The sequence below is a fragment of the Cynara cardunculus genome (assembly GCF_001531365.2).
Source record: "Cynara cardunculus var. scolymus isolate 2C chromosome LG 1, CcrdV1, whole genome shotgun sequence".
NCBI classification, from domain to species: Eukaryota; Viridiplantae; Streptophyta; class Magnoliopsida; order Asterales; family Asteraceae; genus Cynara; species Cynara cardunculus.
The window spans coordinates 49,606,095-49,631,307 of record NC_037528.1 but is presented as its reverse complement, the minus strand read 5'-3'; the positions used below and the strand labels follow the sequence as shown (position 1 = coordinate 49,631,307).

General features: G+C 36.9%; 3 protein-coding genes across 3 annotated transcripts; 2 read left to right on the top strand and 1 right to left on the bottom strand.

The window, feature by feature from the left end:
• Window positions 1–4,070: 4,070 nt before the first annotated feature.
• On the top strand, window positions 4,071–13,393 carry LOC112514327 (UDP-rhamnose/UDP-galactose transporter 1-like). Its single transcript, XM_025120744.1, has 5 exons — window positions 4,071–4,227; window positions 7,988–8,172; window positions 10,467–10,667; window positions 12,632–12,799; window positions 12,896–13,393. The coding sequence occupies exons 2-5, from the start codon at window positions 8,068–8,070 to the stop codon at window positions 13,247–13,249; spliced, it is 828 nt and encodes a 275-aa protein (XP_024976512.1). The 5' UTR covers window positions 4,071–4,227; window positions 7,988–8,067; the 3' UTR covers window positions 13,250–13,393.
• Window positions 13,394–17,427: 4,034 nt separating this feature from the next.
• Window positions 17,428–19,084, top strand: LOC112507316 (protein STICHEL-like 4). The gene is made up of 4 exons (XM_025111855.1): window positions 17,428–18,279; window positions 18,355–18,517; window positions 18,624–18,818; window positions 18,891–19,084. The coding sequence occupies exons 1-4, from the start codon at window positions 17,428–17,430 to the stop codon at window positions 19,082–19,084; spliced, it is 1,404 nt and encodes a 467-aa protein (XP_024967623.1).
• A 1,440-nt stretch (window positions 19,085–20,524) lies between these two features.
• On the bottom strand, window positions 20,525–24,316 carry LOC112515899 (UPF0047 protein C4A8.02c). Its single transcript, XM_025122868.1, has 7 exons — window positions 24,107–24,316; window positions 23,111–23,171; window positions 22,931–23,025; window positions 22,812–22,845; window positions 22,525–22,579; window positions 22,397–22,439; window positions 20,525–20,903 (listed from the first exon to the last, which is right to left on the bottom strand). The coding sequence occupies exons 1-7, from the start codon at window positions 24,284–24,286 to the stop codon at window positions 20,832–20,834; spliced, it is 540 nt and encodes a 179-aa protein (XP_024978636.1). The 5' UTR covers window positions 24,287–24,316; the 3' UTR covers window positions 20,525–20,831.
• Between the last annotated feature and the right edge of the window lie 897 nt (window positions 24,317–25,213).

The following is a 25,213-nucleotide window of genomic DNA, read 5'->3' as shown; positions in this document are numbered from 1 at the left end:
TATATATATATATATATATATATATATATATATACACACACACATAGAGAGAGAGAGAGGACGTTTCAAATGCAACTCATCACATTTGTATAACAAATGCAATCCAATCAATTAAGACATTCATGGAAATGATGTGAGTTCATTTATTATGATTTAAATATTTATAGAAGATGACTATGGTTTATTAATTGTGATCAATACTTTATATTAGAAAATAATCTGATGAACTTTTATGAAATCACATATTCATTAAATTAAATGGACGATTAAATTGAATTGTATTGATTGTACAAATGTAAAGAGTTGCATAACAACTCACATCTATATCTATATATATATATATATATAATTAACTTGTTTAAAATGTTATTAACATGAACATAAATCATTATTGAAAACTTATTAAACATTAGCATGTATCTCAATGATCAGAAGAATAGTGTGTATATATATATGTTGTGCCCATTTTTACTTGATTGGTTTGAACTGGACCAAGAGTGAATGAAATATAATTATTGAACTACAATTGCAAACAGATGAATAGTTGAGGGACAAATTATGCAAATTACTCAAAATAAACGATGGCATGCAGTCGTCTTCAAGCTTTCCATCTCTCCTGTCCTGCCATCATCGGAGTTCGGAGATCAATAAATCCCAAATCCCCGTTTCTTCAATTCTATTACTAGTAATATATATAATAAACAACCACATTTTTGTTTTCTTTATTGAACTAGTTTTTATTTTGTATTGGGTTCAGAATCTTCCTACAAATTTTCTTCGTCAATATAATCGTCGTCTTATTACTCGCCTTTTCTCCTTCAATTTTAGATTCCAGTCTGAGTCGGCAGTGGCATCTCCCAGATCAGATTAATTGCGATTCAAAATCTGTTTGGTTATTGTGTCCATCATTCATTACTTAACACCTCAGTGACATCGAGTGAGTAAGAGAGTGAAATGGAGAGAGACAAGAAATCATCTTCCCCAGTATCGGATGTTGGTGCTTGGGCTATGAATATTATAAGTTCTGTTGGAATCATTATGGCCAATAAGCAACTCATGTCCGCCAATGGTTATGCTTTCACCTTTGGTTAGTCACCGATCTCATCTACGTCAAATCCTCAATTGTATTGGTTGCTCGTGTAGATCTGGAATTTAGCCCTCTCATTGTTTCCCTTTTGTAGAGACTGCTATGCATACCAATCTTGAGTGGGTTTGAATAGTGGGTTCTCGTGATCTCATTGATTTCCACGAATTCAAATATTTAGTTTGGTATAGGTTTTTGCTTCTCTATCTGCCGCATTACTTACTTTGTACTATCAATTTTTCTAAACCTACCATTTTAATATATAAATATACATATAAATTCGGGTCCACCTAGGTTATGTTTTGTGCTTCTTTGTTAGGAAAAACTTATTGTCCACACTAGGAATGTCTTTTAAAATCACAATCATAGTTGTTTACCCTGCTCTAGTGAAGATTTCCTAAATCTACAAGTTATATAGTGGTTAAGTTGGTATCTGGACTATTTGGATGTACAATACAATTTCAGCTTTCTTTTTTCTGGAACAATAGTCACATATCTGTATTGAAAAAAAGTTATCCCACATAGTATAGATTTATGAACAAAAGAACTACTAATTAGAATCATGCTCTCTTTTTGAATCTCTGCATGAAACCTTAGTTCTTCAAGTGAGATTGCGCAAGCAAGAACTGAGTTGCACTCCCAATATTTATCTGTTTTTCTTGGAATTCATTTTGCAGCAATCAATAATTGAAACTGGGCTTGATGGAGTTTCCCTGAGATCACTATGGGTTTAAAATGTGGACCTTGGATGGCATTTTATTTGATTTTGCTAGTGATAAAAGATGTAACGAGAGTTTGAAGAGTTTGCCTTTCTAGTTTGGCTTATTTGATTTCTTATAATGGGAGTAATGCCTGAACTTCTAGAACTTTTTCATCAATCAGGATTTAGAGGTAGCTTTCTTAGACCAGTTTGATGGCAGTTTGACTGGCAAATGACTTCTATCTGTTGATATCTTTCATTATGTTTATTTGCTTGATGAAAGTTTATTAATGCTGTGTGAAAAGAGCACATTGATTCTAAACCTCTCTTCACTATTCTGTCGGCCTATATAACAAAGTTCTTGTATGTGATGCAACTGTTCCCATTTCATTTACGTCAAGTAAGTCTGGAAACATATATAGTCTAGATTGAAGAATTTTTATCAAGGAAGGAGAGAAGAGTACAATATACAATAGGAAGCCTCTAGATTGCATTGAATTTTTAAAGAACTAGCTTCAATTATATGGGTGAGACATGATTTGCTTCCAAACGATGACTCATTGTTCAAGGTTCAGTGTTCTTACAATAATAATTCATAGGAGGATATTGGTGTATATGTCTCTGTGTAAATAACTTAAATTAGTTTCAGAATGAAGGGGATGAAGTCCCGTTAAGAGGTTTGTAGACCCATACAAGAGTATGCAGTGACTGGCATTAGGCATGTAAATGGTGCATCTGTGAACTGTTGCGTCTTGTCCAGTCAGGAATCCAGGGAGGACTTACATCTCAAAGGTCCCAGCCATTATATCAAATGTTTTCTTATATAAAAATAGGATGTACATTAGGCAGAAATTACCATGAAGCTTTTATGAAAATAGATGTCCTCATAGGAGCAACGACCACATGCCTGTATGTCTTATGAGTTCTTTTAATAATTAGTTGATCTATCAAGCTGTTCTTAATAACTTCAAACAAAAAGTTGGACACAACACAATGATGTAATCAGAGGGGCTCATAATGCCTTGAATTTCACATCTTTCTACAGCTATCTGTGGGAAAATGGAAATGATTATCTATTCAATAGGGGATCGTGTATGATCCCATAAAATCAGGGATTTCATAAGATAGTTTCCTTTCACTATAGCTTAGCCTCTTGTATATAATTTGTATGATTTCTGTCAATAATCAATACATTGGAAATCCCAAATCTGTTTTTGTATCAGAGCTACCGGAACTTGGGAATCCCTTCAGCCTTCATTGCCTGTGTATTTCTGTTTYCTGGCCTTCATCGCCCGTTTCTCTTAGAGCTGTTTTTCTGGCCTTTATCGCCAGAAATTCATAAGCCTCTCAAACCTACACCTCTCGATCAACAGCCAAAAAATGACATAGACCAAGGCAGACCCGCCTCTCAGTCTCAACCCACTCACGTTCAACAGCTGGGAGAATTACAACACATCTAGGCAGCGTAATACAGGTTGGATGGCAAGAACTATCTCAAGTGGTCCCAACTAGTTCGAACCATCCTGAAAGGGAAGGGAGAAATCACTCATCTTACTAGGACCAGACCAAAACCAGAAGATCCCTTGTTTAAAACTTGGGACGGAGAAGTTTCTTTTATCATGGCACGGTTATGGAGTTATATGGTTCCTAAAATAAGTGACACAAGGATGTTCATGGCTAACGCCAAAGATATCTGGAAATTGGAATGTTGTTCAAGAAACTTATTCCAAAGCAAAAGATGCAGCCCAGGTATACGAGGTGAAAGTGAAGACTATGGCAGCAAAACAAGGAAGCAAAACCGTAACCGAGGATGCCAATCAACCAAAATCTCTATGGCAGGAGCTCGATAATTATAGGGTAATTAAAACCAAATGCCCTGAAGATTTTGCAATACTCAAGGACTCCATTGGACAAGACAGGGTGTATGATTTTCTAGTAGGATTGAACTCTGAGTTTGATCAAGTAAGGATCCAAATCCTTGGAAAACTGGAAGTTCCATGCTTTAATGAAGTGGTGGCTGTTATGAGGAGCGAGGAGAGTAGAAGGACCTTAATGTTTGAGTCCCTTCCGGCTATTGGCTCGGCTATGGTGGCAGAAAATGTCAAGAACGGAGCAGGGAGAATAAAGGAGAACTACTTACGAATCTGGATCTGGAAAGAATGACCAGCCCAGGCCCAGAAACGAGATGGACTATGGTGTACTTATTGCAAAAAGTCACGTCACACTAAGGAAAATTGCTGGAAGATACATGGCAAGCCTCCAAGCCACGAGTAGGGGAAGAAAGGTGCATCAATACGGGACAAAGGACAAGCTCATGTTGCTGTTTATCCAAAACAAGAAGAAGGCAAACAAGAGACAGCTAGCCTTAACCAGGAAGAAGTGGAGAAACTAAGATCATTTTTCAGCACTCTGGAAAAGCTTTCTGGCTCCCAATTCCCGACAGGTATTTGTTCATAAGCCTATTCAGGTAAGCACTGTTCTTTATTTGGATTTAATGTCTCAGATTTACCCTTAAAATACTCTTGGATCATGGATTTGGGAGCCACCAACCACATGACCCACTCTTCCAAATATTCTTCCACATACTCACCATGTCCCTGTAACAAGAAACACAGGAGATGGATCTCTAACAACCGTAGCTGGTAGAGGAGAAAATCAGCCCATCCATAACCTTAAAAAATGTTTTCCATGTTCCAAAATTGACCACTAACCTGGTCTCTATACAAAAACTCCTACAAGATTTGCATTGTAAGGTGGTATTTCATGACGAATATTGTGAATTTCAGGAAAAGGATTCGGAGAGGATGATTGGACTTGCTAAGGAAAAGGATGGCCTTTATTATCTTGAGATGCCGGCCAAAACCTGATTGTCCCACTCTCTCATATCAGAATCCACTCTATCCAATAAAGAAAAAATCCTACTTCATCATTGTCGTTTAGGTCATCCCTCGTTTTGGACCATTAAAATTCTTATTTCCTTCGTTATTTTCAAAGAATGATGTTGAAAACCTTCATTGTGAGGTATGTGAGCTTGCTAAACATAAGCGGATCCCTTTCCCAGTTAATAATGAAAGAAGCATTTCTCCCTTTTATCTTATTCATACTAATATTTGGGGTCCATCTAATGCTTATAATATTTCTGGTGCATGCTGGTTTGTAACGTTCATTGACGATTTTACACGGATTACTTGGGTATTCTTACTCAAGTATAAATCTGATGTCAGCTCTGTTCTCCCCAACTTCCTTTTGATGATAAAAAACTAATTTGGGGTGAATATTAAAAGGTTAAGATCTGATGATGCTTGAGATTATTTCAATCAAACCCTCACTTCCTACTGTCAAAAGGAGGGAATAATACATGAGTCTTCATGTGTTAAAAACCTCAACAAAACGGGGTTGCAGAAAGAAAAAAAAATGGGCTCTATTACACTAAACCAGAGCGTTATTATTTCAAAGAAATGCGCCAAAACATTTCTGAGGGGAAGCCGTTCTCACGACCACTTACCTGATCAATAGACTTCCTACACGAGTTCTAGAACTAAAAGCCCAATGGGGGTGCTCTTCTCTTTTTACCTAACATATCTATCTCCAACAACCTTGTGCCTCGTATCTTTGGGTGTGTCTCATTCATTTATATCGATAGCCAAGAAAGAGTCAAACATGACCCTCGGGATCTAAAGTGTGTCTTTATGGGATACTCCTCAACCCAGAAAGGATATAAACGTTACCATCCTCCATCAAGAAGTTTTTTGTGTCAAGAGATGTGATATTTAGTGAAAAAGATGCCTATGTCACCCAACCTTATCTTCAAGGGGAGAATCGTAAGGAAGATGAGGGAAGCTTAGAGCACTTTCTTCTTGAATTGTATGATTTGTCTACTCATATTCCATAACGGGTCCCTAATTATACTCGTATTCTAGAACCGGTCACCCATGTTTCTGATCCTACTCACAATTCTGATCTTACTTTCAAGTCTGATCATACTCACAGTTTACAAGTTCTAGAACTAGTAACATCCAACCGAGTCCCTGAACCTACCCCTCATACACACATCCCGGACTTGAAAGCATACGGTTCAGAAAGAACTTGGTGTACCCAGGACAAAAAAGGAACATTCGTGAATCTGAGCAAGTTCAAGAATCCAACATGGGTCCTTCAAATGAGGTAAAAATTTATGACTCTCAATCACAAAATGAAATTGAATTTCTTATAGTTGACCAAGATCTCTCGGCTGCCTTCAGAAAGGGAACGAGAGAATGCACAAAGAGACTATTATACCCATTGTCACACTACCTATCCTTCCAAAAATTCTCTCTACCTACAAAGCCTTCCTTGTTAACCTTAACTTCGTCACCATCCGCACTACCCTATCTGAGGCATTATCCGATGAAAAATGGATGCAAGCCATGAATGTTGAAATGCAGGCACTCGAAAAGAACAAAACTTGGGATTGAGTAAAATTGCCAGAAGGGAGAAAAGGCCGGTAGGACGCAAATGGGTCTATACCGTGAAGTATAGGGTGATGGGTCGATCGAGAGGTATAAAGCAAGGTTGGTAGCCAAGGGATATACATAAAATTTTGGCACCAATTACTTGGAAACATTTGCGCCGGTTGCAAAGATGAATACAGTTAGAGTAATTCTGTCCCTAGCTGCTAACCTTGGTTGGGAATTACATCAATTTGATGTAAAAACACATTTCTTCATGGAGAACTTGAGGAGGAGATTTACATGGAAGTCCTGCGTGGTTATGAAAGAAGGATGGGTACCAATACGGTGTGTAAATTAAAGAAGGCTTTATATGGTTTTAAAAAATCTCCTCGGGCATGGTTTGGGAGATTCTCCAAAACTATAGTGTCCCTAGGATACAATTAAAGTCAAGGGGACCACACTTTGTTTATCAAACACTCAAAGTCCGGGAGAATAACGGTCCTTCTAGTGTATGTGGACGATATCATTGTGACTGGTAATGACGAAAAGTAGCAACGATCCTAGAGTCAATGTCTAGCCAAAGAATTTGAGATCAAGATGTTGGGAAAACTGAAGTATTTCCTTGGAATTAAAGTTGCTCATTCCAGAAAGGGGACTTCTATATCTCAACAGAAGTATATTACTGATTTGCTCATAGAAACAGGACAAGGGGCATGCAAACCAGCAAGTACTCCTATAGACCTAAACCATAAATTGGAAAACGCAAAAGAAGATGGCATGGTGAACAGAGAAATGTATCAGCGTGAATGCGTGATAGCGTCTCGTTGGGCGACCAGACCAGATATAGCATATGTTGTAAACGTGATCAGTCAGTTCTTGCATAATCCAAAGGAGTCTCACTTGCGAGTTGCACACGGATTTTACAATACCTCAAAGGAACACCAAGAAAAGGAATTTTATTCGAAAGAAACAGCAGTGTGACCCTTGAAGCTTATACTAATGCAAGCTATGTTGCATCACCAATTGATTGTAGAACAACAATAGGGTACTGCACCTTCCTTGGAGGAAACCTTGTCACCTGGAGAAGCAAGAAACAAAGTGTTGTAGCGCGGTCCAAGCAGAATTCCAAGCAATGGCACACGGTATATGTGAACTATTATGGCTGAAAATCATCCTAAAAGATTTGAAATTTAACTGAGAAGGGCCAATGAAGCTCCATTGCGTCAATAAGTCAGCAATAAACATCGCTCACAACCCTGTTCAGCCTATCGGACAAAGCATATCGAAGTTGACAGACATTTCATCAAGGAGAAGCTAGACAGTGACCTAATATGCACCCCATTTGTGCCAACTCATGTGCAACTTGCAGACATTTGCATTAAAGGGCTAAGTAGACCAATGTTTGAGAAGATTACATCCAAGCTCGGAATGGGAAATTCCACTCGCCTGTGGGAAAATGGAAATGATTATGTATTCAATAGGGGATCGTGTATGATCCCATAAAATCAGGGATTTCATACGATAGTTTCCTTTTATTATAGCTTAGCCTCTTGTATAGTTGTATATATTTTGTATGAATTCTGTCAATAACCAATACATAGGAAATCCCAAATCTGTTACTGTCTAGTTTTAAAATGTAAGAATGAGAATGCGAATATTGATATTTTCCATTATTTCCATTTCTTGTTTCTGAACTCTATACTTCATGAAAGTGAGTTTTGTTTATCCAAGATGCTATTAACCGGGTTCAGTGCTGTGTTTTGGTTTCTCCAGCTACAACTTTAACAGGATTCCACTTTGCTGTAACCGCACTGGTTGGGTTTGTGTCAAATTCAACGGGATACACTGCATCGATGCATGTTCCTTTGTGGGAACTTCTATGGTTCTCAATTGTTGCAAATATGTCAATTGCAGCAATGAATTTCAGCCTTATGCTAAATTCTGTTGGATTCTACCAAGTATGTATTCGTCCATATATTTTATATTCAAGTTACAATGTTCTTCTAAGCTATGTCCTTGATTATCACTACGCTTGATTCTATGTATCTCTTTTATGTGGTAACATGATGTTGGACTAGTCCATGGATCCGAGTCCACCACAACATATATTTCGAACCGGGGATACTCTACCAAGAGGCTCGAACCCTGGTCCACTCTACAGTGAAAGCACCAAGTTGTTTTGCCAACTTGGCACCCCTTGGGGTAACCACTACCTATCTGATCCATTCCATTTTGCTATTTTTTGGAGCAGCTACTGCTTATCTTTCTTGGTACAGTGATAGTTACATGTATTTTTTAATTTTGTAACTGTATTTAATTAAAATAAATTCCGCTTTATACATCTACTACAATAAATGTCTTTTTACGTCCATTTGTCAGTTACTCCAAATCTTTTTTTAGCAAATGTTACATAAACATCTAAACATTTTCCATCTTCCAACTAACTTTTCAGTTACGTCTTCAGCTCCTAGCTAGATAACAAGCTAGCTTTTGGGTTAGTTTTGTCAAACAGAGCTATGTGGTGACTATAGATTTGTTAGTATGAATTATTTGCATTTGTTCTTCTCATGTGATTGCACACCCTGTTTAGTATCATGCGGCCTACACCCTTGACCTTTTTCACATTCCATACCAAGTTTTCTTCAATCAATTGGATGGTTAACTGTCATAATTAGCTTTCCATTTATTGAGAAATGAACATTGTGCTTTGCATCATTGTTATGTTTTCCTTTCGGTGTTCAATACTGTGTTGATGCTAGAGATAAGAGAAATCAGAAATATCATTGACTGGGATAGTTAGATAGGAACCAATTGCTTAGACGAGTTTGTCTCGATGGAGGCTCCAATAGAGGGAAAACTTCATGAAGTAAATATCAATTGATTTGGTCAGATGTCAAGTCTGGTTAATAGTTTAGAAGTATATGTTTCTGAACAATTTGGTATCTATTTTGAGTGCTTTTCTCTAATGAATAAGTACAATCACTCATTGGCGCTTGTAACATAATTGATTGCTTTAAATCAGAGTTCGCTGTTGCATCATGAAGGAATTAGATAGGAGGTGACAAAAGCTATGATTTATGACAGTTAGCAAGCTATTTAGTTCAGTGTAACACAGGACACATGTCATTCTCTTTATGGGAGTTCTCTTCTCTTGCCATTATATGATTATGATCTTTAAGTTGAAATAATCACTTTGAAAATGCACATCCAAACACCTCAAGTTTGAGGAATTTTGGGTGAGAGAAAACATAAAATGAGGACAACTACCCAGGCGTGTGACTGAAATATATAATATAGATATATACAGAGAGAGAGAGAGAGAGAGAGAGAGAGATGCACACATGACAGGTATGGATGATGGATTGAAACAGCAGATGACTGACACATTTGACAACAGAGGATAGTAATACAGAGGATGGATATACAGATTAAAAACATTAGGAGAGATTAAAGATCTAGATTCTTAACTTGGATGCGATGGCTGGAACGTAGGTGAGAAGTGGCTGGGCGGTACAGTTGAGTGCAAGAGACTTGGTGTGAGAGATGATCAGTGAGACGTTTAATAAAAACCTGGATTGAATTCTCTTCAATTGTGTTAAAATGGTTTCTCGAACTTCTAATACAAAGATGGTGGGGATTGTTTGTATGGTTAACTCAAAAAGCCCAATGCCTGTTTTAAATGAGAACATCAAAATCGAGATTCTTTGTGTTTCTAAACTACATTCTGGATGGCAACGAGATGGTTGTTTATCCCAACATGATCTTTTTAGTCAAACCTGATGGATATCCCTCTGGAAAAGAGAATTTCCCCTACATGCAAAGGGATGAACAAAATGGGACCTCATTGTAGGAAGATCCTCCTTTGACGAAGCTGCTGTGCTGGCTGATTGGTTGTATAATCAAACTCAGATTTGAAATGTAAAACAGAAAAATGACAGCCACTCAAAATCAGTGTGAACACCTGTTCAATTTACAGCACCTATGACACTTTTAAGTTTTAAGAGACGTTGAACTTAAAATAGAAGGGGTGAAAACAATTTTGAAACACTTGTAAAATTTGTTTCACATTCCAGCAACATTTCTTATATATGATGAAGTGAATGAGAAGAGGTGAAAAATTTAGTTGGACATTCCAGTGGAGTGTAATAGTTCATATTTTGCACTTGATGCTATATGTTTATAGACAAAAAGAAAAATTCAAAGGAGTCTCGCTTCTATTGTAGCTAATGACATATTGTTTTCTATGTTGCAGATATCCAAACTCAGCATGATCCCGGTCGTTTGTGTCATGGAATGGATCCTTCATAATAAGCATTACTCAAAAGAAGTTAAATGGTCTGTTGTGGTTGTGGTCATAGGCGTCGGTGTTTGTACAGTGACTGATGTCAAAATTAATGCCAAAGGTTTTTTATGTGCTTGTGTAGCAGTTTTGGCGACATCATTGCAACAAATTGTAAGTACATGCATTTTAGCATACTCCTTTTAATTCATTTATATGTGCAGAACTTTCGTAGTTCTGAAACTGGACAAGGAAACTTTAACCGGTGATGACTTGATAAGGTAGCACCCATAGTTTTTACATCCACTTGTTCCTTGTTGCTGAAGTATTAAAAAGCCTCGCATGTAGATCATACAACTAAGCGGTTAACTAATGTATCAATTCAATCCTTTTTAAATTCATTGCCTTTTTGTTTACTGGTCTCCTTGAATATTGCTTGTATTACCATAAATAGTGTCAGGTTAACCCTTTCGCTATTATTGATGGTTTTGATGACTCCTTTAATACCTAAGATCCTTTATGTCGTAAGGACAACAGCAACTTTTCCTTTTGTCAAAGTGCTTTCCTCTTCCCCTCAATCATGTGTAAAATCTTCCAATATAGCATCCTCATTATAGCAAGATATTGAGAGAATAATGTAGATTGTATGTTACCTTAAATACAGCGCTAGTGATCAGTGAACTTCTAATGTCAACACGATAAAAAAATCAAGGACCTTTTTGTTTCTCTTCTGAAACCAAATCGTTTATTAAATTGTTTCATACATGAAAACCTAATATCAACACAGGTTCATACATGAACTTTTGAGTTCTCATATTAAACTATTTCCAATATGAATAGTTTCATACAAGAAATAGTTTGTTGCTGCTATGTTCGCATCGTCATCTTCTTGCATCTTTATCTTTAGTGTTGCCTGCATCTGAATTATTAATGCATCTGTTATCTTCATCTTGTTGTTGCTTATGCAATCTGCTTTTGTTCTGGTTGGTAAATGATGGGGCTAAGGAAGATGGTCGGTGAGTGGGTGAGGAAGACTTCCAAATTTTAGTGGGTGAGAATTTTTTACAAAAGTTGGTTGTTTGACAACCACGATACTCTATTCCCCCACTTGTCTTTGGTTACGTGTTTTGTCTATGCCTTGTATTGTCTGCCAAATCTACAAAGTGCATCTTCTTAGGCTATGCACACCTCCAAAAAGGTTACAAATGCTATTATCTTAGTACCCACCATGTTTCATACATGAAGATTTTACATTTTCTTTGAGTCGTCGCCTATTTCTTCTCGTCTTCTTTTGATAATAATGGGTCACTAAGGTCCTTCCAATAGTTTATCTATCCCCCTTTCATTATGCATTCCAACTCTTTTATGGTTCCAGAGTCTACCCTTCACCACCATCTTCGTATCCTCGTACAGATAATCTCCCTTGTATCGATAACAATATTGTAGTTCCCTGTGATACGTCTCTTGCACCTGACTCCTCTTGTCAAGCGGTCCTCCAAACAGTCAATACCCCATTGCCATTCTTAAAGGTGTGCAATCCTCTTGCAACCCTTGTCCCATTTATATTAATTTCATTAGTTATCACCTTATCATGCCTGTCTTTCCACTGTGATTGTTCCATCCAATATTAATAATGCATTACTTGATCCTGGATGGTGTCAAGAGATGGTTGAGGAAATGACTGCTAATGACACTTGGGGGTTAGTCCTTTCACCTTCTTTTTAGTCCATTGCAGAAGGTTATGGGACAAAGATGGAAGCCTATCAATGATCCCAAGTACAAGTAGTAAGTGAGATTTGCCAGGAATCTCAGTTACCTGATTTTTACTTGTTCTCACTCATATTTTGGATGTGGTTTGTAAGCTTATTCTACTCCCTAAGCTGGCCATTGAGATGATATACTTCATATTTTGCAGCAACTCAAAGGTGTGTTGAAGAAAGATGTATGCATATTAGGAAACTTGATAGAGTGACATGGCATGCTAGTAGTTTCTTCACTTCTTCATGTGCTAATCTACCATGAACATGTTGCTAAAGAAATCTAATATCAATTTTGAATAATAATAATAATAATAATAATAATAATAATAATAATAATAATAATAATAATAGAACTATTTCTTAATTTCTGTGGTGCAGTCAATAGGGTCTTTGCAGAAAAAGTACTCGGTTGGAGCTTTTGAGTTGTTGAGTAAGACAGCTCCTATTCAGGCCATCTCACTGCTGGTATTGGGTCCTTTCATCGACTATTATCTTAGTGGAAACCTTATATCAGATTACATTAAAAGCATAACTTCTGGTGCAATTGTAAGCTCCTATTCCCTCTGTGATAAATGCAAAATCATTTTCTTTTACTAGAGATGGAAAATCAAAATAATAGTTAATGGAATTGGTTGGTTGCAGGTGTTCATACTCCTTTCATGCTCGTTGGCAGTTTTCTGCAACATTAGCCAGTACCTGTGCATTGGACGTTTCTCAGCAGTTTCATTCCAAGTTTTAGGTCATATGAAAACTGTATGTGTGCTGACGTTGGGGTGGGTGTTGTTCGATTCACAGCTGACATTGAAGAACATATTGGGGATGCTGGTTGCAATTGCAGGGATGATAATTTATAGCTGGGCAGTGGAGGCTGAAAAGGCCTCTTCCAAGGTTACAACTCATACTAAACACAGCTTAACTGAAGAGGAACTAAATTTACTCAAGGAAGGATTGGAGAACATTCCCATCAAGGATTATGAACTTGGAGAATCTAAATAGCTGAGATTATATCGTTTATTTATGTTGCAGACATTCCCATCATGCAAGGATTATTATGAGGTTAGGAGATTGATTGACATCTGTGTTAGTTTTGGACGCAACTTTATAAATCCTTTTTGTTTGGCAATATAAGTCATTGTATACAGTTTATCATTCCATCATCCCTTCATTTATTTATGGGTATAATTAAGATAGTTGAATGGAATTAATTCCACATTTATACATATTAATTAGTAATTGATCCTTGTATTCACAGCTTGCTTGCTTTTCATCACTATTATAAGGCTTATGATGAATACATTATTTGCAAACCTTATTTGAATAAATGTCATGTACATAGCATTTATCAGTATCACTCTACCTCTAAACAATATTGATCTCTTTTCAACAATGCATGTTGGTATTCCTAGCTAGCTAGATACTTAATGAAGACATCCAAAATAGTTACCAATGTATGCCACTAGGCCGCGATCAAACGATGCGAGCTCCAGCTTGCAAACTCTGGTATCTCGCATGTGTAAGGCGACTGGTGAAGGGAATTGTGCGGCATCAAAGTACAACAGTCCTCCTCGATGTACAAATCCTTAATACCATAAAAAGCACCTCTCGTCGATAAATTCATTTTGGTTCTGACCAGCTTCATCATGGCCATCACCCATTAATACTGAAAGCTTTCTAGGTAATAAATCCTTAGGGAGCATTTGGTTTGATGGAATGGTTTGGAGGGATTTAAATCTCATGAAAGGATTTGGAATGTTTGGTGTGTTTGATTTTTAGGATTTTGAATGGAATTGAATTCCATACTTTATAAATAATTTGTAAAAACAAATTACAAATAACTATAAAAATAATTAAATTACCTTACTATTAATTGCTAATTGGAAAACAAAAGTTTTTTACTTAGTTTAGAAAATTATTATATACAAATCATCCTAAGATTTCAAATCCGAGCAATTTTGCAAACCAAACACGAGATTCGAATAGATTTGAATTTCAAATCCCCTAAATCCTTTCCACTCCTACAAACCAAAATTGGATTTGTATGGATTAAATTGTCCGTATTGCATCATTCTATCAAACTCCAATTGCCTCCACCAATCTTATCAACAAAGTCATGACACACTAACCACAAGGGTGGTGCCTGATTGGTTTGAGCTTGGCTCTAATGGTCAAAAATACCAGGAGGTCTCAGGTTCAAATCCAAGGGGGAATAAAAATCCCCTTGTGGCCACGGAGGTTCAAATGCGGTGACTCCGGGCTATCTATAAAGCAAGTGGTCGCCCTGAGATTAGTCGGCTCGCATAGCAGGTTGGATATCCAGGTTAATAAAAAAAAAAGTCACGACACACTCCACAATACTACAATTGTTGTGATATTTAATCACATTTGATGTTGCACAACAAACAAGTCCAGAGACTACCGCTACTTTAACTAGCGGTAAAACTAGCACGAGACTTCTTTTTTGTCCGGTGACTACTGCTAGTTTAACTAGCGATGAAACTAACACGAGAATTTTTTTGGCGGGCGACAATTGGGAGGGAGGATCATCTCTCTTCCCATCCCTTTTTGCCTTACCATTTTCCTACCCTCTGTTACTATAATAGAAGTTTTTGTCCTCTCTATCTTTGCTTAGCTTCCTAAACACTCAAAGACCTCTCCTTCTACTTCTTCTCTCAAGAGCTTGTTTACCATTTTTGGTATATGCGTAGAAGTTGGTGTTTTTGGTGGTCTCGATATTTGAAGCTTTTGGTTGATCTTGGATTCAAGGATCATTGTACAAGCCTTTTATAATCTCCATTGTGGTAATATAATTCTTGCTCTATCTTCTTTGGTGGATGTACACTATTACACCGGTAATGGAACCACATTAAATCCTTGTGTTGTTGTTTGTGATGTTGTCATATGCTTAGATCCTAGAATATTTGTGGTTGTCGTTTTTGTATTGGGTGTTTGCTCTTCATATGGGCATGTTGTGCGACATATAGATTATTGTTATCCGCATTGTTGTTTGGGTTTATTGTGCATTTGGATTTCTACAAGTATTTGGGACCTTAGAAATCACTTCATTGTTAAGTTTGATTGCACATATTTATCTGTACAACAATTTCACATCCTACCTGTTATTGATCTCCAAACACCATTACAAGTTTGAAGACATCAACTTGGAAAGAAAACCAAATCATCAAGTGATTGAAAAAGAGCATGAAACCCAACAATAGACAATTAAAAAACATGAATTTGGAATGACTTCCAAATGCTATATTTTGCCCTTAGATTTCTTTAGGTTAACACGAAATTAGTACCGGCATAATCTAGAATTTTTATATACAAATTAAGGCACAAACTCATATATTTATGTTCACCATATCAAACTGCTTTATGTATTTATAAAAGAGATCGACGGTTATGGACGTTTGGTGGTTAATACGTAACTACCTATTAGTTACAACTGACTCAAAGGCTCCAAATCAAAAGCACTATGCCAAGAAGAGCTGAAACCATGGTCAGAGGCTCTGATCAGTCTTAATAGGAAACACAATGTTCATAAGTTCTGGACAAAAGGTCCTGAGATTCTGGACCACGACTTCGGCGGAAAAAAGACTAAAAAGCTCTGATCATAAGGATCAGAGGCTCTGAGTCAGAAGCATCGGACCAAGACGTGAAACCACGATAGGAGGCTCTGGCCAGAAGCCCAGAGGCTCTAATTAGTCTTATTAGGAAACACAATGTTCAAAAGCTCTCGACATTTGGAACATGACTTGGGCAGAGTGAAGACTTAGAACCTTTGATCAAAAAGATCATAGACTCTTGAGTCTCTTACTCCAAAGTCCACACAGGGTGAGTCGGGGCCTAAGATCAAGCTGAAAGGCCGGGGCGGGGGCGGGGGGGCGGGGKGGGGGAAGTTATTGTCTATCGTTGGCCTCTATGGTAGAATCAGTTAGGGGACCTACGCCTTACGTGCGGGTCGGAGCTTACCCGACACGGAATTTTCTGAATAACACTTGGGCAAATTTTCACTAAGTTTAGGAACAACTACAAAAAAGTTTCCAACTCTCTAAAATTCGTGTATAATGTCCCAAAACATAAAATTCTTTAGTAAACCTGGGATCACTGGCCAGGGGTGATGCCTCCTTTACCCCGCCTTATGATGATATAAGAATATAAGATGATAGATGCTACATTAGCGAGTTTGCATTCCGCACCTCCTAACTCACATTGTTTGTTTTATCACCTCATCAATCTCAAGCAAATTACAGTTACACCAAAATCGATGGATATTGACACTAAAATCACCAACAATCTTGTAGAGAATAAACTTTTCTTCCAATTTTTAGACTCATGGAATTGGTCAACCATGACATCACCATAGGATTTTCTGAGTCGTACATATGATCACTTTCTTCATAAGTGACATTTGTACCTTGCATAATCATCCTTTCCTTTTCCACGTATGTAGATAAGAACTAATTGGGTTTTGTCACATAAATCAGCGAGTGGGTAGCCTAGATAAAACTTGAGCTTGCTTTCCATAAGTTATATTTTGATCCACATCTGTTTGGGTAACACGAGGAAAATCTCAAATTTGTGTATCGGTTATGGCAGAAAACCTTACCTTTTAAACTTAAGAATTGCAGTCTTTCCCATATATGATCATACCAAGTATCTGCACTTGTTAAACTACTCGTGTGTGTTATTGGTCAAATCAACTAATGAATACAATTACAGTGAAATATTTCCAGTTTTAGAAAAGAAACAAAAACGATGATATGGATTGAATTAAGTGTATATGAATGGGTATGGGTCAGTTAATCAAAGACAATCGAGTTGAAGCTGGCATCTTATGTCTAGTCTAAGTAGAGAAAGATGCCATTGTGAAGGAACACCAGCAGTAGTTAAATTTATTAATATAATCATAATCTAATATACACAAGATATATACATGTTTCAAGCCACCCTCCCTCCCTCCTTCCATATGGAGCATTCTCCATATTTTGCTCCTACTACTATATTATACTAATTGCTTAATTAAACAATTTTTCTTCATATCAAGAGCCTGCCGGCTAAATCTACAATTAATTAATACCTTAAAGAAAATCCTTTTTTCTTTCCTTTATATATGTATGTATATATAACTTGGAAGTTGGAACGACAAAATATATTAAAAGATCCAGACAGACATGGGCAACAGACTCAAAACGCAAACCATCAAGTCTCGTCATGTTGTTTGGCAAAGACAAAGAAGATCATGTGTTCTTTGTACAACATCAATCAACAAGCAGCGAGCACTGAATTCCAAAGCCACCACCAGCAGCAGCTGCTCTACTACTATTTCTGAAAGAAAAGCAGCAGCAGGTGTGATGATGAGTCACAAGTATCAGCCAAGGCTCTTCCAAGATATTGTGGGTCATAAAATTGTAGTTAAGACCCTCTCCAATGCCATCCACCACAAAAAGATTGCTCCACTTTATCTCTTCCACGGCCCCAATGGCACAGGGAAGACTTCCACTGCTACAGTTTTTGCAATGGCTTTAAACTGCCAATCAACTCATCATACTAAACCTTGCTGCATTTGCAAACCCTGTACCTCCATCGAAACAACACCCACAATCTGCTCTGCAAATACAATTGCACCTGCCTTCCACAAAATCAAAACCACCTCCTCCTTCCTCACTACTCAAATTCTCATCATTGAGGAATGTCACTTGTTAACTTCAGAGGCATGGAATGAGCTTATGACTTTAGTGGACGCTAATTCCTCTCTTGTATTTCTCCTCATAACTACACACTCCATCAATATCCCAGATAATATCTTATCAAGATGTCACAAATTTTGCTTCCCAAAGCTCAAGGATGAGGACGTCACCAAGAAGCTATCAAAAATTCTTCTCCATCAAGGCATGAAGATCCAAAAACAAGCAATGAAACTAATAGTTGCCAAATCACAAGGCTCCTTGAGAGATGCCGAGAATATATTGGATCAGTTGGCCCTATTGGGGCCAACCATCAATACCTCAGTCACCCAACACCTAGTAAGTAAATCTCTATCAAAGATTAATTGTTTTGATCCATTATCATTCGTTCAATACTATATATTCTCTTGGCAGGTAGGTCTCATTCCACAAAACAAGCTACTAGACTTCCTAGCAGTGGCAATCTCAGGAGACACCATCAACACAATCAGATATGCTAAGAATCTAAGTGCGTATGTTGAACCAGCTTCCTTTCTATCTCAACTAGCAACTCTCATTACAAATGTTCTTTCGGAAGGTGCAGCTCTGGATTCATCATCACCGCACAAGAAGCTCCTCAGTAAGACTGATCTGATCTTAGTTTATTCTATTTACAACTATTCATGCTCATTTGCGTTGTGCAGGCAGAACTCACTCAGCAAGATTGTGCTACATCCTCAAGTTACTAGTTGAAACAGAAAGGAAACTCCAGTCCTCAAATGACCAGACATGGAATATAATTGCAGCTTTTCTAGATATCACATCCGTGAAAGCCTCAAGCATTACATTGCCTAGAAGCGCAAATTCATCATCTTTCAGTGAAGTAACATTGCATTCACGTAAGTTTTTCATGGTTCACATATATAGTCATCCACATACATCATTCTAGTAATACTATCTAGCTCCTGCAGGTGAACCACACAGATCTGTCAAAGGAAAGGATGGCATGAAAAACTCTAGCAGGGCAAGCTTAAGCGACATGGAAAAACTATGGAAAGATGTATTGGAAGGAATAGAAAGCTCGCACACACAAAAATTCCTCCGTGACCAAGTGAAACTAGCATCATTGTCTGTCTCTAGGAGTAATGCAAATCTCCTATCGTAGACTGTTTCTAATCAATGTATTTCGTGCATTTCAAAGCTAGCTTTTTTAAATTTCTTCTAACATGGTTTTCTAACATCACCGACAGCCAATGCTATTATACATTTGACTTTTAGAAGACCAGAAGACAAGATGGCAGCAGAAGTTTCAGAAGAAAGCTTAGCCAAGGCACTTGAAGTTGCAATCGGTTGTCCAGTTACTCTCCATATGAGTCTGGAACCTCTAACCTTGGGACACGTTGGTACAACTACAATCTTGAGTGGAAGACATTCTTTGTATTCTCAACAACAAAATGCAACCGAGTCTGGCCTCAACAGGAACGATGAATCCCTCATTATAGGTCAACCATCTGCTATATTACCAGAGGGCTTAAGACTCACAAAGTCAAAATCCTGCTCAACATCTCAACGACCACACAGATATTCATCAAAAGGAAGAGACTTGAACACGGTTCAACTCCAAAACTTGACACGTGTGTCTGAAAACCCAACTCCAGAATGCCATCTCACTACTAAAGACCCTCAAAGAAGAGATTTAATACTAGCAGGAGACTCCAAGCAAATCATGAGAGCCAACAGGTCTAGGCATAGGTGGCTGTCTTTATCTTCAATCCCACAGAGCGATGCAAGTGTTGAGCGGTACAGTCAAGATGTAATATATGAAAATTCAAACAAAGATGGAGATGACACAGTGAGAAAGATCCCTAAGTTCCAGAAAGGTTTGTCAAAGAGTTCCAAAGACCGGGTTTTCCAAGAACCAGAAGGTCAACTGTAAGTTTTTTCCAAGCACACAAATTTTACAGTATAACAGGAATATCTGGATCTTTCCTAAAACACAACTAGTAGAATTGAGGATAAGATTAGTTTGTCTTTTGTGCAGACAATCAAATCCTGCATGGTGTAGCGTTGACACATGCTGTTGAAGACGTGAGAAAGTCAGAATCATGAATCGAATTTTTTTGCTCATCATGACGAGTTACAGCAGGGAACAATACAAGAAACCGCACAAGAATCCAAACTTTGGGCTAGTTGTATGTTTTCAAGTTAAAAGAATGTGGTGCATTTACAGAAAATATAGTAGAAGACCTGATATACTCGATCAAAAACTCGTATTCTTTGAGAAGTGAAGTTATATATAAATGTTTGAATATGTTCATTTTTGCCCTTAGCTGATCAAAAAACTATTTGATGATCACTAAATAAAGCATTAAAAGCAGAAACTTAAAACACTACTAGAAGTAGCTAGGTATTATACCAAACTTAATTAACTGATTAAAAACTTGTAGTATATATATATAAATAAATGCATGTATACCATCCAACACTTGCTTTCTTGAATGTCCTAGATGCAAGTCTCCATTCACATTGCCATTCAGGTCTTATTAATGACCAAGAAAATGGACAACCAGTATCATTTCAAATTTTACAATCTGCACCATTCATACACCCATCCGTCATTATCATTATTTACATTAATAAAAATCCAACACAACATCATCCATCTTCCTCCCATTAATAGGCAATCAGAAACAAGGGATTGTTTAGGAACCATATATATATATATATATATATATATATATATATATATATCCACTCACAAGGAATCAGTGACAAACCAATGAACAACTTCAACAACAAAGCTATGCTAGATATACTACAATCAGTGTATATATATATATGTGTGTATATATATATCTGGATTACAGGTTTCAAAGTAAACTTCGTACCATATATATCTCATTGCTTGCATCTTATATTCCATTTAAGGTGACTACAACCTTACGTGCAGTAGGTGCATCACGATGCTCACACAGCCAAATGCCCTGCAACAGAGCCATACGGAAAATGCATTCAGAAGTTTATCAACAATAACCAACCCCCCCCCCCAAAGAAAAAAAGTAACTCCTTTAACCAAGGGATATTTTTTGGTTCCATAACAAATTATAAACACCTAAGCCCACAAATCAGACGGCAACATAAGTTCTCAAAAAAAAGGTCCATCAGCGTTCTTCAAAGCAACAATATGTGTTAGGAAAGTAATGTTAATCTCATAGTTCTTTGATGTGCAGTTTGGTATTCGTCTAGTTAGCTTTGATCACTAGAATAGAAAAAACCCATTTTGCCAATAAGCAATGTAAGTCATCAACCCTGACAAGAAAAACAACTCTCCACCTTTATCTTCTGCCAAAACCCACAACTAATTGAATGCCATAATTGCTTCCTACAAATCTTTCCCTTGAGAGAGCCAATGGAACACATCGTCAATAATCCCATACCACATGAGAAGCTTAAAAATCTCCATTAACACCAAGTTACCTCCCAATTTCAATGCAGATGTAGAAGATTATTAAAATACGCTATCATACCAAACCAAACAAACTCGGTATATATATATATATATATATATATATATATATATATATATATCCCACTCAAAAGTACGGTTTAGGGTGGGATGTACACATATCTAACCTCTATGGCGGTTTCCGTGAAAACACCTGACTTGTGCAATAGTGAGTGAAAACAAAATAAGAACTAAAACTAGTTAAAAGTAAGCAAAATAAAAAAAGAAGAAGAAAGAGGCACAATGAAACGTAAAGAATGTAAGGCATATTGAAACATAGAGAACATAAGGAAAAGCACAAATCTCTACAACTCTGGGAACCCATCCACTAGCTCCCTGACCTTCCTTATCCCACTCCCTAACCAAACTTATTCTACTACTCTAGTCCCACTTCACTAGCAACTCCTATCATAGTCATGTCCTCAGAAATATCTAAAAATGTTAGCAATCATATTAACAAATCAACTAGAACATGTAATTAATTACTGTCTTCACTTCTTTGTATTGTTCTGCAACAAAAAACGTTTTCAAAAGTTGTTGGATGATGGAAGTATGATGTGGGGTCTTGTATATTTTTTCAAGGGTAAATCTGGTTGCATGGTACAGCAAGAGCAAGCATTGATTGTTCGATCTAGCACAAAGGTTTTGTACTAGACTATCTCATGCAGCCATGCAGCATATATGAACTAAAATAGCCTAAAAACATTTGCAAGATATGTGTATATATATAGCAAGTACCATTTGTTACTATAAACTTACATTGACTGAGAATTCTACAGAAAACAAAGAAGGGTAATGTTGTATCACACATCTTTTAGCTACATTCACAAGTTGTCACACAAACAAACAAAAGTACAAGAAAATATACACTGCAACAAGTATGGTAGCTTGGATTGATCTGTGCACCAACCTGGCTTACCTTGGAAAATTCAAGAATCTCAAACATTATGAATCAAAGACATTATTACTTACCTGCCAAGTTCCCATGTTAAGCTGTCCATCTGTAATTGGTATCCTGACAATAAACATTTGCAATCACCACTGTCAGTGGCACTGAATGTATGCATAAGAAAAAGTAATACAAACTGAGATATCCCTACGTGAGAGCACAGCCAAACATTGATGACTTGATGTGTGCTGGCATATCATCTGGACCTGCATATATTGAAAGGTATAAGTCAACATCAGTTAAGGCTAGAATCTGCTGAAGCAACTCAACTTTTTTTCCAAGTAATAAGGTTATAAATCAAGATATTTATCCCAGCAACATAAATCAACTATGTGAAAGAAGTAACATATTCAGCTAGCCGCTAACTGCAGATTGGAAAAATCAACACATATAACTAGGAAACATCTTGAATGGATCACATGCATGTTCAAAACTAACCTTCCAGGGTATGTTTCCATGGTGCAGACCTTCCCTGAAAGCATACTATTAGGAACAACGCCAGGCTGTAGTTCAAAAATACAAATTGCCATATAAACCAAAGAGGAAATATAACAAACCTCTGGGACAACCCTATTAAGAAAAGTCTCAGTGTCAGCTCGAACATCTGAGTCATAATTTTCATTGATAGTCAATGACGCACTGGTATGCTGCACTGTTACATGGTTTAAAGGATGCATTATTCATATGTTCAATGATCAGTTTACAGTCATTCAATCAACGGGTAAAAACTGACTTACAAAAAAGATTTGCAAGACCGCATTTAAATCCTGACAAATCTTCTCCAATTTCCTTCAAGATCTGGTGCAACACATGAGTTAATTTATAACAAGTGAAGCACAGAAATGTAACACAGTAACACTTGTTGATAAGAATTTCCCTGCATCATTCTTTAACTTGGGTACAAGTCTTCATTTGCTCAAATAATAACATCTAATCTTACTAAGGCAACTAAGGAGGTACTAGTGTTGAGAGGAGATTAACAAGGAAAGGACCAAGCAGTCACATTTCACATATGTGGTTCTGCTAAGGGGGCAGCAGTCCTTGATCCATATCAGAATTGGCATCCATGGTTGAAAAAGAAGTTTGTGGGTGGTTGGTAACCAACTAAAATTTTCTTCCACTATACATGACCTGTCTCGATCACTTCGATTCTGGTCCCTTTATTTCGCTAGGGATGGTTGAAGGGCAAGGAAAGAAGACCTAGGTAGGAGGATGTCCCAAGTAATTGCAGGTATCACAATTTGGTTGGGGATATAATAATAAATTGGATCTTGAAATTGACACTGATCACAAACCGCTCATTGTGTAACCAATGCGTGCAGTTGTAATAAAAAAAAAGTTGTGCAATTGCTTGCAATCAATCTATTTCGAGATATTATATTTTTGTCTGTATGTCTAATTGGACAAGAGTGTCTGTTAAAAGGATGAATCTTCATAATTTGTCCATCAGAGAAAGATATAATAACATTCATTTATAGGGGACTAGCAAGGGAAGGAGTCTTCTCAATACATGTATGGTTATGGGAGTATGTTTAGAACCCTAATTCTATGGAGCAAAGCAAATGCAAATCCAGTGCAAAAATCTTAATTGCATGTCCCAATTTCACATTTGGATTACTAAAAGTAAAACCTGAATGGTACCAAATAAAGCAGCTGAAAAGAAATACGATAACCAAATTGCAGTGAGTGATGATGTTGGCAATGGGATAAAAGAAAGTAAAAGAGTGGTGTGCCTTGGGAGTAATAAGATGACAGCCACGGTTGTGAGGAGGGAGCGTTATTGTCTTCTGAGCCCATTTGGGAGCAGCCATGGTTGAAGAATCGGGTAAGGTGGTTGGCGTCACCCGAAACGAACAAGTCGCAGAGTTTCTGAATGGAACTGCAGACGAGAATGAGAAGGCGGAGGACTGCATTTCCTTCGATTGCCCTGCCTTTACTTTGTTCAGTAGCAAATAAGTAAATAAGAATGATCACTTATTGACCACAAAATAATTGCTTTCTTTTTAATGGTTGTAGATTTACATACATTCTCTTTGATATTCTTCAACACCATTGTTTATAAAAGTTTGTTTCATACACTCTTATCTTTATTTCATAATCGATTTATTTTATAAACTTTTTTTTTTTTTTGCATTTTGAATTTTAACAATTTTATTATACTATACAGTTACACCAATCAGGAATGGATCCACTATGTTGGATATGGTGGCACAGGCCATCGTTTAGTTTTTTTTGTCTTAGTGTAAAAAATTATAAGATCTCATACTCTTAGATGTTGTGTTGAAGATAGAACTAGTACTCAATTGTTAAGGTATGTGCTTTAGGGATATAAGAATATCATGTACTCAATTGCTATTTGTTTTGTATGATGAATAATAACATCTTTTAACCACACAAAAATCAAAGCTAGATATGTAAATGTTTTGCAAGTATTAGGTTACCATGATCAATTGCAATGGATTTGATGGTTCATTTATGTGCCTTTTAACATATTTATAGTGTATACAATCCAATTTATCATCATTGGTCGATTCTATTTAATCAAATAACATTTTACATATTTTTTAGGCTTATAAATAATAATTTTTTCTTGAGAGATGAAAAAGAAAATGTTAAGAAAACACAACTAAGGTAAGACCCTAGAAAGGAGATCTAAGCAAAGGCTATTTAATATTTATTAGAAGGTACTCGTATAATGCAGCGAGATGCGTATTCATTTTAATGTTTTGTTTTATTTTTTGTTTTTGTTAATATAATACGGTTTATATAGTTTTGAGAAAGATAATGTTTTTACTTTTGAATAAAAATAAATTTGAAGACATCATAGTTTTTTTTTTTTT

What these genes read in the sequence shown, in the direction of transcription:
- LOC112514327 (XM_025120744.1), top strand. Translation starts at nt 8,068, where the DNA reads ATGCATGTTCCTTTGTGGGAACTTCTATGGTTCTCAATTGTTGCAAAT. An exon ending in ATTCTGTTGGATTCTACCAA is followed by an intron (nt 8,173 to 10,466) that starts GTATGTATTCGT and finishes TCTATGTTGCAG; the next exon opens with ATATCCAAACTCAGCATGAT. An exon ending in CGACATCATTGCAACAAATT is followed by an intron (nt 10,668 to 12,631) that starts GTAAGTACATGC and finishes TCTGTGGTGCAG; the next exon opens with TCAATAGGGTCTTTGCAGAA.
- LOC112507316 (XM_025111855.1), top strand. Translation starts at nt 17,428, where the DNA reads ATGGGCAACAGACTCAAAACGCAAACCATCAAGTCTCGTCATGTTGTT. An exon ending in TACAAATGTTCTTTCGGAAG is followed by an intron (nt 18,518 to 18,623) that starts GTGCAGCTCTGG and finishes TGCGTTGTGCAG; the next exon opens with GCAGAACTCACTCAGCAAGA. An exon ending in TGAAGTAACATTGCATTCAC is followed by an intron (nt 18,819 to 18,890) that starts GTAAGTTTTTCA and finishes TAGCTCCTGCAG; the next exon opens with GTGAACCACACAGATCTGTC.
- LOC112515899 (XM_025122868.1), bottom strand. Translation starts at nt 24,286, where the DNA reads ATGCAGTCCTCCGCCTTCTCATTCTCGTCTGCAGTTCCATTCAGAAAC. An exon ending in CGGTCTTGCAAATCTTTTTT is followed by an intron (nt 23,026 to 23,110) that starts GTAAGTCAGTTT and finishes ACCATGTAACAG; the next exon opens with TGCAGCATACCAGTGCGTCA. An exon ending in ATGTTTGGCTGTGCTCTCAC is followed by an intron (nt 22,440 to 22,524) that starts GTAGGGATATCT and finishes GTTTATTGTCAG; the next exon opens with GATACCAATTACAGATGGAC.